At 37.2% G+C, this 23,715-nt stretch overlaps 1 protein-coding gene across 16 annotated transcripts in view; it reads right to left on the reverse strand.

Annotated features, from left to right (window-relative positions):
- KDM6A (lysine demethylase 6A) overlaps nt 1-23,715 on the reverse strand; it is a 151,146-nt gene that overhangs the window by 102,695 nt on the left and 24,736 nt on the right. For all 16 annotated transcript variants that reach the window (XM_084227157.1, XM_084227155.1, XM_084227153.1 and 13 more), the window contains exons 3-4: nt 14,375-14,483; nt 2,485-2,534 (exon numbers count right to left, since the gene is read on the reverse strand). In XM_084227157.1, the coding sequence (XP_084083283.1) occupies nt 2,485-2,534; nt 14,375-14,483 (159 nt within the window). The remainder of the gene's footprint in view (nt 1-2,484; nt 2,535-14,374; nt 14,484-23,715) is intronic.

The raw sequence follows: 23,715 nt of genomic DNA on the forward strand, positions 1-23,715 counted from the left end.
ACACTTATTTCAACCACTTAAATTTGCACTGCATGACAGTTGGAATTTCAGATAAAATGCCCAAGTTTATAAGGCTGCTCCTGTCTGACTTCAGCCCTGCCTTATATAATAACCTTCATGTGATTCAGCATTCTCCAGTTTCCCAGATCTCTCAAGGCAGCTCCCCTCACAAATACCACCCTTCATTCACACCCTTCTCTCTCTTCCTTCCTTTACTATCACAAATTCCAACAACTTAACTGATGACATCCAGACCTGAAAAAACTAAAAAAAGGAAAAAAAAAAAAAAACCTTTTTAAAAATTCCACAACAGTAAAATAAGGAAGTCTGACTGAGTTTTTTGCCATCTGTATCTCTTTGGGACAAAAAAAAAATCACAAAGTAGAACAAACAGCATAAAAGTGTGACCAAAAATACACCATAAACTTGCTATTCCTGACTAAATGGTTTCTTACAGATACAGGGCATTAAGGATGACAAGAAACAATAAATCCTCTCTGTTTAAGGGAGGAGGGGAAGGTCTTTCTCTAGACCAAATCCATGCAGCTTCCCACTGCCAACTCCAGAATAGCTTCATCATTCATTAATAAGATGAAATATGATCCACCAGTGCTTTTTACCACTTTCAGTAAAAAAGTTATTAGCTGAAAAATGGTTTTGGACTTTTTCAGGCTCTTTTTCATGAATATCAAAATTAACAAAATCTCCCAAGATTACAGGAAAAGAACCACTTTGGGCTACACATTTTTAAGTAAGCTCACAATGAGATCCTTCCCAGGAGAGGCCAGGAAAAGAAGAGAAATTACTGGTTTTTGGTTTCTTCTTCTTCTTGGGTTGGATTTTTAATTTGCAGAACTCAAAATATTATTTTCTCAACTGCAACCAATGCTCTCATGTTTTCAACTGGAACTGTTCAAACTAATCCCTGCATGGTAAAATTCTGGAGATATATACAAGAAAAAGGTGTCTTAAACTATCACAAATTGTATACAAACAGAAATTTTATTGCCATCAGTGCTCTTGAGATGAAACTGCGAAACAGTCGGAATTTACATTTATTTTAACTGCAAAAAATATTCTGAGCCACACTGAAAACAACCTATACCTACAGAAATACATATCATCATTTACATTCCACCCTGAACTCTGAAAATGCAGGGGAAATAACTTAGTAATCACCTACCACTTATTAAAATAATGAGCCATTGGAATAAAAACCAGAAAAAATAATTCCAGTCATAAACTATTTTGACATGCTTCACGTGAGAGTACAAACAACAGAAACTATTACAATTGATTTTTAATTAATTGATTGATTTCAACACTTATTTACAGCAATCTTTAAAGCAGCTCTCCAAGAACATTTATGAAGAATAGATTAATGTTTTTATTGTTGCAGTTTTAAAACTGCAGGGGTTACTTCTGCAAATACTCCTTCAATTCCAAAATGGCTCACTGAAATATGGCACTTGCACAGCTGCTGCTGGAGCAGAGGCTTTGCAAGACAATACCAAAAATTTCCCTAGCATCCTCCAACTGGAGCTCTCCTTCATCTGCTATAAAACACTCACTCTAGCTCACTCTTCCACCCTTCATTTACCCTGCCTTTCTCCCCATCCTGTGCCCAAACGGGAGAAGCTGCCGCAGTGTTTTTCAGAGCACTGTTACAATCCCTATAAATGCAAGGAACACACAAAATGTTGTTTCTCTAATACCATCTCTATGTGATACCAAGAGCTCTCTGTGAGCCCTCCCTATCTGAAAGATGCATTTATCCACACTTCCAAGGAAAACAGCTGCTCAAGACCACAAAAGGATCTAATGTGATCCATGCTTTCCTACACCTCTCTCAACCAGGAGCTTCAGACTATTTCATGTGACAATATACCAATGCTGACAACTTCTGACAATGCCATTGTAAGATTTTTTTCAATTTTATTCATCTGAAGTCATGATACCTCTACTTACAGACACAATACCTCTACTTACAGACAAGACAGCTACACCAACAGGATCTGCTCCTGTCTGACATAAGAGTGTTATTTAAAATACTGAAAAGGACTTGAAAGAATTGGGTGACTGTGGAAACAAAAAGCAACCTGAGAACATTTTTCCTATTCCCAGTCCAACGCCTGCACAGCAGCTTTCAAGTGGCTCTGCTGCTCTCCATACACACATCCAAATATCTGTGCTACATAAAAAAAAAAAAACCCTGAAATTATGGATAATGATGGTAACAAAAATTATTTAAAACCTGCCAGCTTAATTGAGTTGCCTTTTCACTACATGACTTGAAGACTTACTTGCACTGAAATTAATAATGAATTGCACATACAGGTGAACATTTACATTAAGACTCAATTGATGTGCCAAAAGTCATTGCAGGCAGATAATCCAAACTTATATTGAACAGAATCTACTTCAAAAAATTGAACATTTACAGCAACACATTTTAAAATAAAAAAAAAAAGAGCATATACAGACCTTCCAGTAGTCAGATTGTAAACTGTAGTACCTCTGGTATGCAGATAATGCTGTAGGGAAGAAAAATGAATGTTCAATTTGTTTTGTTTCATTTTCTTTGAAGAAAAAGATAAAAATCCTTAAGAGTCAGAATACACAACATTAAAATGATAAATGGTTTAATAAAAGTAACACTGCCATGGTAAGTACACTGTTGTGGGCAATGCATTCCTTAAGATTATAATTTTGTTTTATGAAATGTCAACCCAGAAGTATATTTATTATTAATCTTACAAATGTAAATCAAGCAATATTTTAAAGAAAACCTATAACAAAGAAATAATTTGAAATTTTGGGATTTTCATCCCGGACAAAGCTGTTCTAAGATTTAAAAATTTAATCATGTAGCTCATTTACCACGCTCCCTGATGCCCTGTAATTTCTGAAGAACTGGTGAGGAGGGACATACAAAGAGAAATCAATTTCACATGGCCTTTCATTCTGAGAAACAAAAGCAAGCAGAAAACAGAATAAAAGCTTACATTTTATTCCACGGCCAAGACTAACCTGGAAATCAGTGCAAAGAACAGCTCTGTTCAATAGAATATTAGCTCTATTAGCAACCAATTTCTCCAATAACTACTCCTGCATCCCTCTTCATCACTAAAGGAAAAATTCTGGTTGATTCATCTTGCCCTTGGGCTAAAGGCCACCTTGGACCAGAACACAAACAGGCTTTGCTTTTTTCTAAGAACACAGCACTAGGAACCATCAAAAATCAAGCATTTTAAGTAAAGATTCCCTGCAGCAACACCAAGACACTGATTTTTCAAGTGTTTGCTCCCTAAGATTTAAGAATGGAAAATACACAATGTGTGGAAACCAAACAACAGAAGAAGACAACTCCAGCTTTAGAAAACCATAAGCACTAAATAGATTAAGACACAAGAACATCAACGTGTACTTTAGGTGCAGCTTCATTTCCTGCAAGCACCATGGATAAATCACGTCCATAAATGTTATCACCCTTCAATGCCTGTCTTGCATATTCACTTTTGTAACTTTTTCAAAATTCTTGTGCTTGAGTGAAATAAGAGCATACACATGATGGTAAAGAAACAAAACCTCTGCACTCCTGTGTCTATGGGGACTCACAACCTTTGTCTGTAAACGGACACATGCTGATCCACACCTCCTCTCCATCAAAATGCTTGGGAGACCAATTTCTAATTTTGAGGTTCTAAACTGTGATTTATTCAGATGCCCAGATAAGAAAAATGAACTTAGAAGAACATTCATTGACCACGTATTATTAACATGCAATGTATTTAAAAGAATGTGACTCAGACAAACAAAATCACTTAAAAATCTAAGTCTTTCATAATTTAAGAACACAATTCCTCCTCCAACCCCCCCTCCTAGAAAAAACCAAACCCAAACTGGTACAAACTGAAGAATATGACTTCAGTCTAATAATATAAGCTGAAGAATGTTAAAACTAAGCATGTTTTAGTTACATTCTGTAATTATGTTTTAAAGGATTTTCACAGTAAGACAAAATAACATCCTACTCTCCCCCAAAAGTCCTTCTAGATTCACCTTCTCTCAGATATCACTAATAAGTTTTCAACAAAAAGGAACAGTTATCTTCTGAACATGGTAGTGATTTTACTTTCCCCAACAGGAACATGCATGTGCACTACGAAACAGTTTTGTAATGCATCACATGACAAATAAAAGGAGGTTTTTTGGTTTACTCAAGCAGTACCTATGCTAATTTTAAGGGCTGAAATATATTTCAAATACTCAAGTCAACAGTACCATATTATGCAAGATTCAAGAAACTGAGAACTTCTTGAAAACTGTTTCTTTTTGTTTTAAGCAACTACTGCAGTTAACTATACAGGGGATATGGATAAAAAGAAGAAAAGAACATTAAATACCATGCTCAGGATTTATACAGCGAAAATTAAAGGGAGAACATTTTCAGCATAGCTGTTAAAAATACAGGAAGTACTCACATGAGCATATCCATTAAAAAGGAGAGATGGAATATGCTTATCTATTAGCAGTTAAGGCACTGCAAGTAAGTTTATAAAATGCTACCAGTATTCAAAAACTACATAAATAAACAAAATATATTTAAGAGAAAGAACAGGAAAAAAGAAAGCAAGAAGAAACTTGCCCTGAAAAATCCCGACACCTCTATTTAACATGGAGGGAAGTTACTACAGAAAGGAGTCTTTTGCTCCATGACATTCCACCAGCTTTCTTTAAGAAAAAGGATTTTTGGCTGTGATTTTCTTTTCTAACTCTTCCAATCTTCAATAAAGTTCAGCAACTTCCCAGAGGAACAGCTGAAGTGATCATTTAATGTGCCAAGCTCAGTTACAATTAAAAACAAGCACATGGGAAGCGTGGACTGCTGAAGTCTATTTATATTTACATGATAAGAAGATAAGGCCTCCATTCTAAGGAGCCACATTTCTCTTCCAGAAGAACAAAGAGGACACTTCAGTCCTCCTCAGCGTCTGAAGTGCCCAATCCTCCTGGTGATTTCAGAAACATCCAGGGATCCAGCCTGTTCTAGGCTAACAGTATTCCCTTTCTACTTCCTGCACATGAAATGCTAAAATTCTTGAAGTTCTTCTAAAAAAGGATGAATCATGGAGGGTTCCATTAAGCCAAAGCTAAATGTCCCTTTCCTCCTCGGGAAAGTCACAGAACTAAAAAGTGTCACTATGCATAATTTCAGTGTTATCAAGTGCTCAATTTACAGTAAGTAACCTCTGAAATCTGATTTCAGCCCCTTTTACATCTACATTAAATATCTGCTCCATGAGTACTCAAGTTCTGCTGAAATGGAATAAAGGAACAGAAAAAAAAAGGACTCAAGAAAATGTTCTTTTTGACAGAACCCATATGAAATACTCCTAATCAAGCATAACCCTAAGAAGAATCTTGCATATGAGATGCCAGAAATCAAATTATGAAAGAAAGATTTTTGAAAAACTGAACCAACCTAGATATAAAGGAAAACATGAACCATAAATTTTGAGCTCTATCATTTTTCATGAGTCACCAATAAGCATATATTTATTCTAAATTTTACGGTGTAGAAATTAGTACCTTGTCTAAAACATGTACTGTGGAACTACAAGCGACTTCTCCCTTAAATTAAGTTTGTATCTACAGGAAAAAAGTGCAAATCCCTCAAAATACAAACTTTATTCTAAAATAAGAAAGAAAAGAGCAACTGAATCTGCAGAGCCACAAGAATTTTACACAAGTCCCTATCAGTATCAGAGGGTGTGCTTTATCAATGTTATGATTCTGACTGTAGGATGATATTCCCTGGTTTATTAAAAAGCAAAAAATCCCCATTACTTGGGTCATGCAGCACATTAGCAGTATTAAAAAGAAACAAAACCAAGAACAAACAAAAATTAACAACAACAACAAAAAAATCCTAACACAAAAGGCTGCAATATCATTTTGCACCTTTACTTTTCATCCAAGATTGGTCATTCCAAAGTGAGACAATTTTTGTCACAAGATTCTATCAATTACTGCCCCTCTTTCAACAGAGGGTCAACTCTCATTTTTACAGATACAAGTGAATTATCCCATTTCAGTTATGATGTCTGTCTTAAACATCATAAAATGAGTGCTTTGAAATCACTCTTAGGCACAGCAGGATTCTGCAGACAATCTTTTGATTAGGAACTTACTATTGAGCTTTTTCAATTTAAAACTTTGCCACTGAAATTCTTACACATATGGAATTGTATAAAGACAATAAAGGACATAAAAACTTCTTTTTTCCCTGCATGTGAAACATGCACAAACATCCAGAAAATGCACGTCTGGACTCAAAGAACAGGACAGAGCATCAACAGCAGGACAATGCCTCTTGCCTCATCCTCTACTTTTTGTAGTCAACCACAGAAAACTTTTAAAAGCACAAAACTGACAGGCCACATTCAGAAACCCAAAACAATACTCAACAATTACTAAAAGTATTCAGTTACCTTTTTCCCTCCTTCTATCCTTTATTTAATTTCTTATTCTATAAGTTGAAGGACTTGCTATGATCACCTCTCTCCAAAACTTGACTGTCTATTATTTTCCTAACAGTTAATCCTTGTGATCACATTCCTGAAAACCCTGTGAGTGGCAGATCCAGCATTTACCATCCTCCCCAGAGGAGGGGACATGTATACCCCAAAGCTATACACAGTTTTTCAAGTCAATCCCCATCAGCTATATTGCTTGATGAAAATAAAATGTTTACCTGAAATAGCTCTGAAAAGCAAAACACCACCTTTCTAAAAGAACTGCAACCACTGAACAGTGAGAATCCTCCTGAGCTCAGGCTCTCTTCAGAATCTGTCTGTAAACCTCAGGCACCTCGTGCAGAGCTGACCCTCAATGAGTTCACACACTGGGAATCTACTGGTTTCCTCTTGCAGGAGGAGAATTACCCACTCTGCAATATGTGTGGTTACTTCAACCCTGACAGACTTTATTATGTGCCCCCTAAGAGTCTGCCTTCCTCTCCTACTATGACAGGACCAAGGGCCATGTCAAAAACAGGACATGGGTAACACTTGTTCATTATTCCTCCCTGTTTAAGATTAAGATTCCATGATTTAAATTAAGATTCCATGCAGAGAATAAAAACAAATTTGATTTAATTGCCACGTACGTGGTTTCAGCATTTCTCTTTCCATCTACTTAATTTCATAGTATGTTGACAAAACTTAGTTTCAGTAGTGAGATAAGACAATCTCTCTTTGTATCCAGAATCTACATACTTGACCTAAACAAACAAGGAAGGTGACAGTGGGGAGGAAGAATGTCTAGACTGAGTGACAATCACCCACTTGTCACCTTTAGCACATTTCATCATAAATCATGCAGTCAGAGGATGGCTTTTATGATCTGCTCTAATAAACCTACTTTATGACACCTTAAAACTTAAGAGGCCTTCAAAGTGATACAAACATGAAGCAGTTGGAGTGTTTTAGTGCTTGAGTAAGAAGAAAGTGAACTACATACTAACACCATCTAGTGGCACCTTGCAAGGCTAAATGTGACTAACACAAATTTTTGGCTTACTGAACTTAGAAACAGCAAGCTTTAATTTGACTACATACCCTGAAAAGAAAACTTTAATACAAACCAAAGTTCTGTATTGGTCTGTGTAAAACAGTATGTGTTTTCTTAAACACAGTTATTTTTAATTTAATTTTTAAACAAGCACTAATATTTCATAGTGCTTATCTGATGTGAAACTAACAGTAAAATAAAAAATCAGCTGAAGAACTGCACAAGGGAAACTTTGAAAGAGCACATGTCTTGATTTAAATCTGACTGCTTCCAGGAAAAAATAGATCTTCATTAAATATCTAAGAGATACATGCAGGCTGCAGAAACACCTTCTGTATAGTGCAGGTTTTACCCACCATGGTGTTTTAACCCAGCAAAGATGAAAATTGCTCTGCCATAAAATTGAAGGCATCAAAAGGTGAGAAAATTCCAAGGCTGAGCCAACAGAACTGACTTTGCTGGGTGAACACTGGCTGCATGGTCAGGTTCAGAGAGCAGTGGGAAATGGAATTCCATCCAGCTGGTCACCAGCTGTGCTCCCCAGGGCTCAGTGTGGGGTCACTCCTGCTTGGTATCTTCATCACCAACCTGGACAAGGCCAAGTGCTGGGTCCTGCACTTGTGTCACAACAACCTCCCCAGGCTGGGGGAAGAGGGGCTGGAAAGTGACTGGCAGAAAAGGCCCTGGAGTGTGGTCACCAGCTGGATGAACATGAGCCAGAGGGCCAAGGAGGCCAATGGCACCTGGCCTGTGTCACCAATGGTGCGTTCAGCAGGACCAGGGCAGTGACTGTCCCCTGGACTGGGCACTGGTGAGGCCACTCCTCAAATCCTGCATCCAGTTTGGGGCCCCTCAGGACAAGCAGGACACTGAGGGGCTGGAGCGTGTTCAGAGATGGACAATGGAGCTGGGGAAGGAGCACAGACCTGCTGAGGAGCAGCTGAGGGAGCTGGGGGTGTTCAGCCTGGAAGAAAAGGCGCTCAGGGAACTCAGTGCCTTCTACAAACTACCTGTGAGGCGATGTAGCGAGGTGAGGTGTCAGCAGGTCTCTGCTTCCGAGCAACGAGCCCTGACAGGACAAACAAAATGGCCTCAATTTGCACCAGGAAAGGTACAGACTCGCAATCTGGATATTTTTCTTTGTGAAAGGATTGTCAGACATTGGCACAGGCTGTCCAGGGAAGTGGTGGAGTCATCATGCCTGGAGCTATTTAAAAGACACGTAGATGTGTTGCAGAGGGACATAGTTAAGTGGTGGCCCTTGCAGTGCTGAGTTAATGGTTGGACTAAGTTATCTTAAAGGTCTTTTCCAACTTCCATGATTCTATGATTCTGTAATAACCCAAAAAAAATGTGGAAGCGAGAGCAGCTAAATGCCATTCAGGTCTTTTGTTTTAAGGCCTCAGGCAGATGCTGCTCTCTGCTTCCTCCAGAGATTTGTACTGAAAGTACCAAAGAAACAATCAAAGAAGCCTAAAGCATGTCTTCCTTTTAACACAGAATGAAGGCTGACACACAAAAGCAGTACAAGCATAGATTTAAAACAAAAAAAAATCATCAAATAGTCCTCTAAGAAATTTCATTAACAGCTCCACATCCCCATCTGGAAATAAAATGCAGCAGCAAAGTGATGTGAAGCCCACTGTCCCATCAGGTATCAAATGTGAAAGATATACAAGAGTTTGACAAGAAGTTTACAATTACAGAAATCCTTTAGATCTTGAACTCTATGAAAGTCTTAAAATATGAGAACCAGTGAAGAAAACCAATGGATTCTCATCAAGCTCAAAAATCCTTCCAAGAGTGTATTACATGAAAAGGTCTTTTAACAATTGAGTGTTTATTTAGAACACTTTCCAAAGTGAAAATTTTCAGACAACCAGTCAAAAACATGGCCCTGGTATATTTTAAAATAAAACTGTCAACTGCTAACCTCTGCTCCATGGACATACAATTTATAAAGAACATTTTAATGTTCTAAGCTTCCTTTTTTCTGCAGAAATTTAATGTAATGGTTTAAACCAGCTGAAATTTAAACCATCCAAAATTTATCTCATCTTCAGGATTCTGTTAAACAGCTCTAAATAGAAGCAACTCAAATTCTACCAGTTAGTTCCAGCTACAAGCAACAAAATAAAACCCCTTAAGCCTAAATATCACACTTATTTGAAACAGTCATCTCTTACTTGACTCATTCAAGGTATTTAATTCATTCTAGTTCTCCAGGACTCATCAGTAAGACAGGACAGCCCAGCAGGAATCAGCACAATCCTGTCCATGCTGTGAAGTTTTCCCTTATATTTTATAAAATTACTGCTACTACCCTGCACCTCAGAGCACAGCACATAAAAATGCTTCCCAATAACAATACTTCCTTTCAAATTCCTGAAAGACCTCAACCACCACAGAAAAATTCCCTACAGAGCTGGAATTGTAAGTACAAAGGAACACACATACATTGTTGAATATGGGAGTTTCTCACAACCAAACAACTTTACAAAAGAACAATCAGAAAGTGTTTAAATTTTGGGTTTAGGTTTCATTGCAATAAAAGAGCTGCTCAATTAACAATCTGGGTATTTTTTTAGTAGGGTTTTAAATTTTAGATTAACAATTACTAAAAATGCTCCATAACTAATGAACATGATTTATAAACAACTTAAAAATGTTTTTTATTAGTATTTTTGACAAAGCAGCCACCATCTATAATCAAAATAAATACTGTGAAAACTGTTCTAACATAGAACGTTTAAAAATGAGACTACCATTTGAGTACAACAATAAGAATTATTTCAGTACAGTACTTATTGTGTTTTAGTAACTGTGGCACAAATAAAACGTTTTCCTCAAATCATTCATTCATTAACAGCATTTTCTACTCCCAGGAATTTTGCTTAGAGGACAGCAATTCAAGGAGGCAAATGATTAAAGCACATCTCCATTTGTGCCACTGTGAGCTGTCCTCCAAGTCACAGACTGAACACGGTCAGTGCACGTGACCCTTCTGCAAAAAAAAGATCCCTAAGGAAAACACAGATGCTGTCAATCCACGAGCTCATTAAACAGCAGTCAATTAGAACTCAAGTCAGCTAGAACCCAAACCTTAAAACATCACTACCTTCACTCCTTACTTACGGAAACCAGCCATGGAATGAAAAATGAGCTCCAGCTACCAGTGGAACATGCGTTTCTTTCAAGACCAGAGCACAATAATTCGGTAAAAAACCCATCTGTCCTGAGGAATCCAGTAACTAACAGTTCAGAGGTTCACACCAGGAGTCCTAACTGAATTCAGAATGCTCCCAGCACCCAAAGACCTCCATGACAACCCATCCACCTCCTCCAGCAAAAACCCAAGGCTGAGGGTTCACATTCTGGGGCAACTGCACGGCATTTTTGTGCGGGGTTATTTTTCAGTTGGATCAGTTCCCCACACAGCTGCAGGCTCAGCTGCGCCAGCACAAAGAAAGCAACCCGCAGACACGAGGGTGCCACCAAGGGCATGCCCAGGCAACAAAAGGTTTGGGAACCTCCAAAACAATCCAACAGCTGGGAATAGCTGCCTTGCCAAAAGAGAGAGGAGGAAGAATCAGATTAGAGTTCAGAAAATTCTACTGAGGAAATGAAATAGTTTTCACCAGGAGGAGTCAACGTTCCCATTTTAGGAAATCCCAAAGCCAAATTCTGATCAGTCACGATCAATACAAGGAAAGCTGAGCATAGAAACCATTCTGAACATGCAGGCAAAGCTGAAATCAATTCATCTGCAATCTTGGTGATAAGTGTCTAAATACAAGTCAGTGTCTCACTGGTTTCACAATCTGCAAAAAGGCTGATCCCTTGTGTAGGACCTTCTCCTAACAGCAGCAGAGTGCTGATATCACAGCAACTCCATTCCATGGCTGCAAAGAAAACCTTTTAGCTATCAACAGCAATTCAAACTTACTGCATTTTGGAAAACTGCAACCTGCAGAGCAGCTTCAGATCTTTTAAAGGTTAGCAGAGGCACAGACACCCCTGTCTAAGCTCAGGTATAATACTGAGAAGAAAGAACCTCATCCAATAATTTCTGATGTGAACTTCAAACTTTTCTTGGAGACAAGTACTACTTTTTAAGGAAGAAAAATAAAAGCATATTGATTCTGGAATTCAGTGGCTAGGAGTGACAGAAAACATACTGCACTTTGAGGGAACTTACAATATTTAAGAGCTCTCACTAAAAAAAAAAAAAAAAAAAAAAAAAAAAAAAAAAAAAAAAAAAAAGTTCAACGGACTTCAGTATCAGACACCAGCTGACTGCACATTCAAAGGTAGCCTGCCCCTCACTGATCCCCTCACTGATACCCTCTGAGCACATGCAGCAAGGGCAGGATTAGCACCAATAATGTGAGTTTCAATGATGCAACCTGCCAGGACTTTTTCTCAAGATCATTCTTATGGTGTATAAGTCCTAATTCTTATGAAGAAAGGACCTACAGTCTCAGTACATTCAGAAGAAGATATTAGCTAAACCAAAACACTAAAAATATCAATAAAATGCACCCAGATGCATGCTCCTTCACTGCCAGTGTGTTTGTGAAAAAATGAGACAGACCTAAAGAGAATAAATTACCAGCACAAAACTCAGATCTGTCATCCCAGCATTGCTTCATCTTGACCACTGATCCCAGTTCTGCAGTCAGCTCACAGTTTGTTCTGCTCTGAACAAACTTCACAGCAAGCATTTTTTAAACAAAGAACACTATCACTTCTGCCTTTATAAAAAAGACTTCATACATTATATACAAAGCTGCATGCATTTATTGAAGATATTTAATTAAGTAACAAGCTTTTAAGGGAAAAACCTGTGGATCATTTTACATGCTGCTATGTTGTGATATTTTTTAAATTATATCCAATTTATTAAACACATTGACTTGTCCATAACTTTGACTAAATTCAGACTACACAGACTTATAGCTCTGAATACCATGCTCCTTCAACAGCTTACACTTCTGGAACTTCAGGACTTAAAATCCGGGTAAAATATACATTAGTGACATCAAAACATTGTGAACTGTCTTTTCTGTTCTAAATCATGTAAAATTTAACTATAATGCAATTAGAATGTACGATAATTAAAGTAACAAAATTTGTATCATGGAATGAAATTTATTTTTACTTTATAATGGCACACAAACATTCAAGTTCTTTCAAATAGCAGCAGTAAATTAGTTAGAGAACACCTTTGACTTTCTGCACTGAGGACAATAGTTGTACAGTCTTTGGTACTCGAGTTCAAAAACTGTAGTGAACAGGAACATATGTCCTTCACTTAATAAAAAAAACCCTTCAACTTCTCTTTTTACATCAATTAAAAGTCCTCCAATTAAAAGTATTTTCAACTACTACTACACTTCTTTGAAAATACAGACACATTTTTTAATACTCCATAACTAACAAGGTTTTTAGTCTTCTTGAGGCTTTTTTTTACAACTGAGATGTGACTTTAAATAGGCATCTAAGAAAGTATTAAGTACTTTAATTGAGACTTTTTTAATGGCTTAATTTTTTTTCTAACATTGCTGTCCTAATGCTCTGTTACAGTTCTGGAGAACTGATATTTCCAACCATCAATTGGAATTTTTATGCTTGTTTTTAAAACCATACCCAGAGTACAAAGCAGATGCCCCATTGGTAAATGGGCTGGTAAATGCTGGCTCTGATCCACAGCAACACCTGGTCCTGTCACTCTTAACTGTTATCAACTCAAAAGCAGAGTTAATACAGGTCAGTCCATAATCCTGGGCTGGTTTTGCTGAGTAAAATATGTCCAGAAGGTCACACTGCACTCACACCTAACTTCATTAGGCTAATGAGAAAGAGTGGTGTAAATTTTTTTGTAGAGGGGATGGCAGAATTTTCTTAAAACAAAATGAAAACACTTAAGATCAAACTATTCTTCACTAAATTTTGGAGGCATCATACTGCCACGTTCCCTGCAGGTCTTCCCATGCCTCTGGATTTGGAAACACCAGTGGTTATATCCCACTCATTGGATGGGATGAGGTACAAGACAGAGGCTTCCATCACCCCAACAAACCCTTCTGAATTTACAGACTGAATTTATACACCTGCAAATTCCTCCTGAGCAGCATCAAATCTACATGTTTCTCACTTTAGAAATGAAGGTCCCAGGAAGTCAAACTCACCCTGTTTAATGTCAGACAGAGAGCCAGTGGACTCACAGACACACTGCTATCAAACTGCCCACAGCCAGCCTGAGTCACCAAGAAATGCTCCTGAACTACTCTCAGTTGTAACTCATCTCCCTGTTTCTACATCCCAAGGAAACTGTAAACCAACGTCTTTGTGTGTTTGGAACAAGACATGGGGGGGTGGAAGTACACATTTTCAGGGCAGAGGTGTTATTTATTTCCCTACACAAACAGATCTGCATTCATGATAAAATGAAAAAGCAATGACAATGAAATAGGGCATCCAATGGGAAAAAAAGTAAATATTCTAACCTGTTCTACCCAGCTCTCACCCACACTGGGCCTGCCAGCCAACTTCATATTCATACCTGAACCAGGTGTGTTTTGGCTGGGTTTTTGTTTTTCATTAAAAATAAAAAAGAACGAGAAGAATAAAGTTGTTTTTGTGAAGATATCACCAGTCTTAATTCTTTTATGGGCTCTGAAATACAGTACAAACCCAGAAAACAGTGACTCAGCCCAGTGGTTTTCATTCTGTTGTGTCACCTACACTGAAGAACAATTCCCCAAAGACATTTATCAGAAGAACTAAAAATTCTTACCTTTTGGATAATCTTCCAATAAGAGGTTGAAGTGACCTAACTGACAAAAGAAATCAGACTCGACCTTTCCTTCAGCTTTCAAAATTAGCGATTCATAGCAGCGAACAGCCTGGGAAAAAGAAATACAAGGTTTTCAAAATTCTGTACTTTACTAAAGCAAATAATACATTCTCTGAGAAATAAAGTTTTTTATTAGCTTGAAAGATGAGGTCTACAAACACTCCCACGAATAGAGTCAGCATCACTTTTCAAAGAAGAAATGGAATATTAAAGACAGAACAGATCTGGAAGCTCACTGATTCTAATACAAATTGACAACAAATGAACAACAGAAATTTTCTGTGGACATTCGATTTCCCCAACACAAAATAAACCTCTAACTTACATGAATTTTTTTAATTTTAAAATCAATGAAACACAATAGGATTGATTTCATTCTTTCCAATCTCCAAGAAACAAACCTCTCTGATTTTATTCTCATTGTGTTGCTTTTTTCCCTAAAGAAGTCATTTTTCATTAAACAGTTATTTCACTCATTTTTGCTGAACCAAAGAACACAGTACCTCAACATGTTTCCTAATGCAATTTATGTATCTTCATATGTGTTTCCCAAGATCTGATTCTTTTCGCATCTAGCGTGTTATTAAATAATTTATTTCCTCCTACTGTAGACTAAGAATAGCTAAAATCAAAACTGTAAATCCAATTAGAAAATAATTTCAGTTTGAGAAAACTTGCCCCAGAAGATTTTAAGTGACACACACAGAAGCAAAGAATGTTCTGTGCTATGAACACACATTTTCAACAACTGAACTGACACCTTCTATTCACTGTAAATGCCATGATCTTTAACCTATTACATCCTTAGCTTATGACCCTATTTACCTCCTGACCTTGTTTACACTTTGGGAATGAGTAAATAAATAAATAAAATCACTTTCCCAACTTTCTGAACTTACTAGCCACTGAATTAAAGCACATCAACAAACTTATACGGGAGGGAAGGTCCTTCCACCAGCACAGTTCTCAAAAGCCAGACAGACTTCAACAAATTCCAATTCCACCTGGTTAATCTATGACTTTCACCTATTTATGGTGCATGTTTCAAATTTGGTTGCAGTCATGAACTCCTTGATTTTATGACATGACAATAATCAAAGACCATGGGGTCCTTCCAACTCAGCATATTCTGAGATTCTGTGAAATGAGGAGCTTTTTTTAAGAATTTTATTAAAACTCAATATTCAGAATGGTGGGGGGGGGGAAAATCAAGCTGATAATTTAAATCAGTAGCCATGCCCATGTTTGTCATTTACTTTGAGTACAATTTTACTAATCATCAAAAAGAGAAATGCCAAAAAAAAAAAAAAGAGGAAATGTTGTTAGGAAAGAGTTAAAACACATCTGTGGAGAACCCAATTACTGATCTAATCTGTTCTGAGTGGGTCACAGTTTGTATCCCAAGACTGAGGTGTATCACATATTTCCACCTGCTTCCAAGTTCAGAAAAGCCTTATTTTTTATGGCTGTTTTCAGAGGCAAAGTTCTGATGAATCAAAACAAAGCTATGCTGCTACAGAGCTTTGGGTGTACATGTGATATTAACACGATTTAACAAAACATTATATATATTTGCATAAACTAAAAGTACGTATTTCAAACTGTAGCTATTTGGCCATGTTCTGAAGATACCAAATTTAGATGTATATTTGCAAGCTTTGCCCTAGTAAACTGCAGTGGAAGGGTTGCAATTCTTTTCACCAAGGATCAAAGCTACTACTCCTTTAATTTCATTCCCATCACTATGAGCACCTCTTGCAGTCAGTCAATTCTCCATCTAAAGAATACCATCCTTAAAATCAGGAGCAAAGCACACAAGGTTAAAGTACATTTCTTAAGATCACTATTTGTGTATGCACTGACTCTTAAAATCAAGTTCATCAGCTGAACCCATCTGCAAATATCTTAGGGCAGGACTTTGTTTTTGGCACCATGCCTTCTCTCTCTACTTTTTGGCCTCATCTCTTGATTTTCCCTAATGACAACACAATTTTTATGGTGCCCCTGATGTTACTATTACACACTGATTTGTAGGCTTCTCTTTTTCTAATGATTTGCAATACCTGCTACAGCTGCTGAAGAAAATAGTTCAAATTTTGATGTTTTCTTAAATTGGTATTTTGTCTTTTGCAATTCAGAGCGTACAGAAACTGCAACCCCAACAAGTAGCCTACAATAAATACTGGAGAGGAAACTAGAGTTATTTTCTGAATTAGGCTACAGGTGTTTAAGGAGAACTTGACTTTATGAACAAATGTAACAGGATTTTTCTGTACAGATGTTCAGGGAAATTATAAATCACACACACTTTAACGTTTAAGTGTTTGGGGACCCTCAATGTTCCCACAGCCCCTTTCTAAGTAAATCTTCATTAAAAGAGGTATCACACATATGTGAAGCCTGTAGTAGGGATGTAAAAACCTGTGTCCAAGCCTTTCAAACAGCTCAGAGCAACGCTCAACAAGGCAGATTTTCCCTTTATGTTAGAGCACAAACTGAAGATCCTGCTAAGCCATCTCACTGATGCCAGCACAAGGCAAGGCCTAAGACACCAAAACTTCCCCTTTCAGCCACAGTTAACTGTAAATTATCTGTTCCTGGAAGAGCAATTCAATTACACCATTAAAGCAAACCCTCTCCGCTGACCTCTAACTGGTTTGCAACATAATCAGCAACACACTCATATTTATGCAAACTTAACTTGGGAAGGCTATTTCAAATATTTTTTTTCAATTCTTCCAGCACATTCTAACAAAATAAAAGAGAAACTAAAAGCAAGGATTACATCCTCAGTGGGAACACCAAATCAGCCCCTGGGTCAGCAGGTTGGTCGCTGTATGGCTCTTGCTCTTCCCAGTCAGGGCAGAGTCACCAGGCAAAGAATTACCCAACTTTGGTTTTGGTCAAGAAATTTTCTCCCCCACCAGGCCAATCCACAAAGATCTTTAGAAAGTAACAAGTATTTTTCTCTACAGGTAAGAACTTGCCTCTGTTGAATGAATGGATGTAAAAGGAAGGTCACAACTGCACCTATCTGTATATGTTTTCTTTGAAGGAAAAATCAAAAGATCTCATTTTAGTGGTTCTTTAACTGCAAAGGCCACCTATGGCACTACTTGTGCAACACATTTAAATTATCCTGAGACACTAAGAATTCTAAGGAAGTTAAAAACCCCTGAGGTTTTTAAGCATTGTTATTTCTCCACACTGTATGGATCTCTAAGTGCATTCAATGGACTCAGCCTTGAGAATTGCCAGTATTGACAAATTAACAAGAAAGACCCTGAAATGAAAAGGAAGATTGCTACACAACATCATACACTTCCTTCCCTTTGTTCAAGGCTACAAGAAGATAAAAGGGAAACCTGAAGAATTTAGGAACTTGGCAAAATAATCACCCGCAGCTGCTTCGCAGTGAGGCAACCAGAGCAGAAGCAGGAAACCAAGGCAGGAATGGCTGCAGGAAAAGAAACTGGCTTATATAACACTAAAAAAGTAACAATATTCATGTTGTTCGCCACCTTCAACCGAAGTAACACACTATTGTCACACAAATTCCCTCTCATTACATCATAGTTCATGACTGGGGGCGTCCTGATTGCACAGATTCAACTGTCAATTCTTAGGACACCTTTAAATACAGTACAGTGAAGAAAAAGGCTTAGTGTATTTACCAACTCACAAAAAGCTAGCAAAATCCGTTCACAAAAGGAAAAGAAATAATTCTAGGACCACCTTTACTACCAGACCCCTGTGTGTTCCCTACTTTCATGTCAATGGATAAGGAACTGGATTCTTTTTCCCCCTCTGTTTTAAAACCATTCCTTCCCCACACTCACAAAAAAAACCCCAACGAAACAAAATCAACCCCATGAACTAAATGCCAGTTTTGGTGATTATTAATATGATGTCATTTCATGAAGTAAAGACCCTAGAGTTGAGACTATACCATAACAAAATAAATAAATATATCCAACAAAAAAAAATTAACTAATAAATCCAAGAGATTATACCAGAATTCTAAATATTGTATACAGGGATCACTGAAACATTACAGCTCTGCTTTATAAAAAAAAAGGACACTGTTATTTCTGCTTCCATTAATATGAAGAAAAAAATTTTACCATTATCACTGGTTGCAACTGTTTGTATTTTACAGCACAAATTCAAACAACTGTTAAAAAAACTGTACTAAAGAAAAAGGAAAAAAATCAATACAGCTTGTTCAGATTGTTTCTGAAGAAGATAATGTGATGTTATCCTTTCTGAATCATGACAAGCATGACTAACCAAAATGAAACTAAGCAGAACTAAACAGCCAAACGTGACAAAATATTAACTATTAATTCTTTAATATATTAATGATATGAAAATATAGGAGTACACTGAGTCAGCAATTTTTACTTAAAACATAAAAAAAACCTGGCAACTACAAGGAAGCAAAAAGCCAGCAATCTGAATTGCTAACATGGCAACCACCAGGCAGTAAGATACAGTGAAGGAAATTATTTGAATTTTACTGGGTAATAAATTAACTGCTCAAGAAAAACACAGCACTTCAATGCAGACAATATAGTGTAAAATCACAAATTCAAAGCTTCAAGAAGTTCCTAAAACCTTCAATTTTACAACATAAAACATCAATGTATATGTAGATAAGCTGGGGGAGGGTGACAAAACTGAGCAGTTGCTGCTTCCTTTTCTTGTGCCTTTAGTGACCCAACTGGATGGGCTTTGTGAGCAGGTAATGAGAACAGAGATTCCACATGAAAAATGGAGAGGGAGAAATCAGCAGACTCTTGACAAACAAAATAACATGTTATAATAATGGTTAGAAACAGAATGTTGATTAGCTGATATTTTATCCTTCTGGGAAATAAAGTAAGCACGTGGACAATCATACATCTCCCACTGGTCAGCCTGAGGGGCACCTACAGAGCAGGAAGGCACAAGTGTGTGTGTGCTGGGCTTCTCCCTCCCTCAGTGCCACTGAGGGGGCTCTGAAAGGCTGCTTTTCCCATCCCTTCCTCCTTGCCACAATTCACCAAAATGCACACACAACTTGCTAACAACAATGACAACTATTTGCCACCACCCAGAGAACCTCCTGGTGAAGTTCCAGCTCCTGCTCTGCAGCAATGGGGGTGTGAACAGGGCTCGCTTCAGCTAAGCAAAGAAAAAAGAAAGCCTGAATTCTTCAGAAGTTAAAGCTATTTTTCCCCCATCAATGACTGGCTGGATACACATCACCTTCTGAGCTGTAGATGATTTACAAGAACATCTCATTTACTTCTGTAGAGAAAAGCACACCATTCTTATTTGACTGAAGATAACCTGGATTAATGCAGCAGATCCTCCACTGAAGGCTCTCATATTATGTATTGGCACAATATCCTTAACTTCCTTTACTTTCTTATTCAATAGCAATTCCCACTACAGCTTTCAAAGCTTCTTTATATGCTCTGTATTTGCAACACTCATACTCTGTTATAAAATTTCTCTCTCAATTTCACACATTTACTCTCCTTGCATTTCATGTATCGACTATGCTATTTCAAATGCCTCAGTAAGAGCGCTGAAAGTACAGCCTGCTGCACACAAATATGCTCAGACCCCAAAACATTAAGGCCTCAAAAAGCAAAAACACCAAATGGCCTCTTCAGTAACTTTGTTCTTGCAAAATTTCTATGGCATATTGGAATGCTGTGAGCTTATTCTAGTCTGCTAGTAACACTAAGGATCAAAGTCTTCATCATTTCAAAGACAATTAGGATAGAACAACAGAAACTGATCCTCCTCAAACATTTCTCAAGAAATCTATCATCAATTTTGGCTAATTTATTTTCTTATGACTAATGCTTCATGAAACAGGATACAAGAATAAACAGTGCAGGCAATAAAGAAAAGCAGCTGCACACATGAGCTACATGCACAGCCTGATGGTCACAATTTTGATGAATTTTCTTTAAAAGCCACCACTGTAGTCTAAGACTTTTGTGCTTCCAGATTATACTGAAGATGTAACAAACAATTTTTTTTTTAGATGAGAGATGACATAGTAAGCAGCAGAAGGTCAAGGTTGCTAAGTTTACAAGGCAAAATTAACATGGACTCAATTATTGTTGAAAACTGAGGGATATTGCCTCATAAAAAGCCCAGATCTGCAGAACAGAATACAAAACAGAACACATGCAAATCAATGATTTAATGGAGAAAAGTGACATTTTAGCAGAGTGAAAAACCCAACTATACTCCCCTGAATACAGAACACTTGCAAGACATTCTTGACACGTGTTTTCTGTCAGACAGATGCAAACTCAATAGTTTACATATTGAAAATAGTTTACATACATAAAATATAAGAAGCTTAGTCCTTTGCAGCTGACAGTGTCCATAACCAACTGGATTTAATGAAAAATTTTGTAGACTCGAGTTTATGTGGTGAATCATTCTGCATTAATTCTGAGTCCACCTGAAGGATGCAATCCTCTCCTTATTTCTTTCAAATACAAATAAATTTACAAATATCAATGTCTATGTACATACACACACACCTACCTCACTTCTAGAAATTCTACATTATTAGCAAACAGAATCATCTCTATTCTGTCCCTGAAAATATTTCATAATCAGGTGACTCAGGAGATTATGGCAAATTTTATATGGAATTTCATCATTCAAAATCCTTCACAGGTAATCTTTACCAAAAAACCCAAACAAACAAAAGTAACTTTCCTTTTTTCCAAGTGGCAGTAGATTTTTTTTATAGGCAATTGGAACATTGTTTTTATCTCAGACTATAGGAACATCTTTTTGGCTATTTTTACCACAGTAAGTCTATTTCAAGTAGAATTGCAGCACCTTAATTTAGCAATTTTTCAAGCTCATGAATAGTTCACCACACACTAAAATTTAAGACCACTAAATATGATTTTATTCTAGCAATTCTCACCTATACCAACACAGAACATCACAAATGAGGTGTGGCATGTCGTACTTCAGAACACTTAAGATAGTCAACACTGATAAATAAACTTATCTTTTTTTTAATATGTTAAACCAGTTTTATCTAGGAGTCTAGAGTCTCATACAGATTTTAAGGAAGATATGACACAACAAACAAATAGCTGGTTTTGTTCACATTGGGTAAATTATTTTTGAAATATAATTAAAACCAACACAGAAAAATACAACCAAACACAGAAACACAACCACAAATAAAGCCAGAATCTGCATTAATAGCTGCCTGTTTTACCTAAGGTAAAAAGGATCACAATAACTTATTTATGCAAATATCTCTGGATCTGGACACAAGTCTTTGGAAATGTAACAATGACTATCAGGCACCAAGCATAAGAGTGACAATGAAACAAAGAATAAAGAACTTGAAAGAAAGAGGTATTAAATAGAGAACAATGTACATATATATGCACAAGACAATGTCTACCAAGACTGACACAACAAATATATATTTGTGAAAATACCCAGTTTCAGACTAAACAGAATGATTTTTTTGTGTTGTTTGAATACAAGGCAATACATAAAGGCAACTATTAAAAAATATTTAAAAGCTGCCACCAATTGCTCTCTCTGCCCTGCTAAATCTGCCCAGTCTAAACTTCAGTCCCAAAAGGGTTTAAGCATTAGAGGTGGCCTGGTACTCAGAAAAAATATTGCTGGTAGGTTAGTCTGAAAATACAAGGAAAAGATGATTTGATTTAGAAGAATGGAAGTGAAAATGGGTCAGGAGCTGTTTCATAAAGAAAGTGTAAAAACTAATGGTAATAGGGTGGGAAGTGTGGAATTTTCAGCACCACAGGAGATACAGAATTGGTAAAAGCACATTAAGATACAAAGGATAAAAAAAAAACCTAAACGGAATGAACCTGGTTTTAAATACTGAAACATCACTATTTCAAGGAGTCTCACAATACTGGTACTTTGAAAGTTACCACAGCCAGTGCAGCAGAAAGAGCCACCCCAAGGATTTTCCATTTTCACATCACTGAAATCTCCCATATAGGTACAATCCACATATCACATTCCTTTTTCCACCGCCATTCATATTTTTTCCTCTGTGGCTGCTTAATTATGCTTACACAATTATGCTCACATATAAAAATGAGCAACACTGGAACATAACCAAATGTGCATGAAAACCAGCCTGCATAGCAAACATTTTGTAGATGAACTTTATGCACAGTAAACACCTTGAAAAGCATCACAAAAACTCCCATCAAGAACTGCAACCCTTGTGTGCTAATGCCAGCAAACACCCAGCCTTATGCCTCACCTTCTCCCCCTCGTGTGGCTATCTGAACAGAAAGAAATTGCCATGAGGAAATAAGAGGAATACAATCCTCTGGATACAGTCCACAGCTAATGAGCAGCACCACTTCTGAATGGCAGAGCTGGTGAACCTCATTCCAGGAAAGAATAAATGTCTTATTTCTGCTGTGGGACAGTAACAGGTAGAGGAAGTGTATTCACAGAGACTTCTGATTTTACATTTATGCATTACAAAGCCCAAGTCCAAATTGGGCTACTGGTAAGCGTTTTCATCATAATGTGCACTAAACACCAACCAAAATGACAATACACCCAAAACATTGCTTGGGAACTGGCCAGCAGAGTCTTCTGATAAGTAAAACCTGATAGTGGATTGTCACAAGCAAAACATCCTAAAGACTCCTGCAGCTGCAGGGTGAACAGCTGTGCAGGTTGTCACCACAGCCTGTTTTCATTAACATTTCCCTGGAGCTGGATGTAAGATATCCTTCTTGAATAATGCTTCCCAATCCCTATCAAATTTGACATCCAATATACAGATGGACATTAAAAAATATCAAGTGGGAAAACATTTATGTATGAAGCTTAATGCCAATTCTCCATCTATCTTGTATGTATTTTCAGGGACATTACTAAACAAGGAAACAGAGACAGCTTCAAAGGATGAAGCTCCTGGTTAAGCGCAGCGGACCAGAAACCAATTCTATTATAGGATGGAAACGGGATGCACAAAAAAATGCACAAGAAACTCCAGCACATTGAAATTATCCCTATAATTAAAACTATACTATCTGACTTAAATCTAGAAAAATCAAGATTCAAGGCTTCACTTTGTTTTAAATAAAGATTTAAATCTGAGTTGTCCATACTCATCACAAGTGCCACAGGTATCAGATTCCAGAGTCAACCTCACTTTTAAGCCAAAAGCAACCATGGCAATTCTCTGCAGAACAGAGGCAGACTGACAGACACTAAGCTTCTAACTATATAGA

The sequence above is a fragment of the Fringilla coelebs genome, assembly GCF_963513975.1.
Source record: "Fringilla coelebs genome assembly, chromosome: 2".
Classification (NCBI taxonomy): Eukaryota; Metazoa; Chordata; class Aves; order Passeriformes; family Fringillidae; genus Fringilla; species Fringilla coelebs.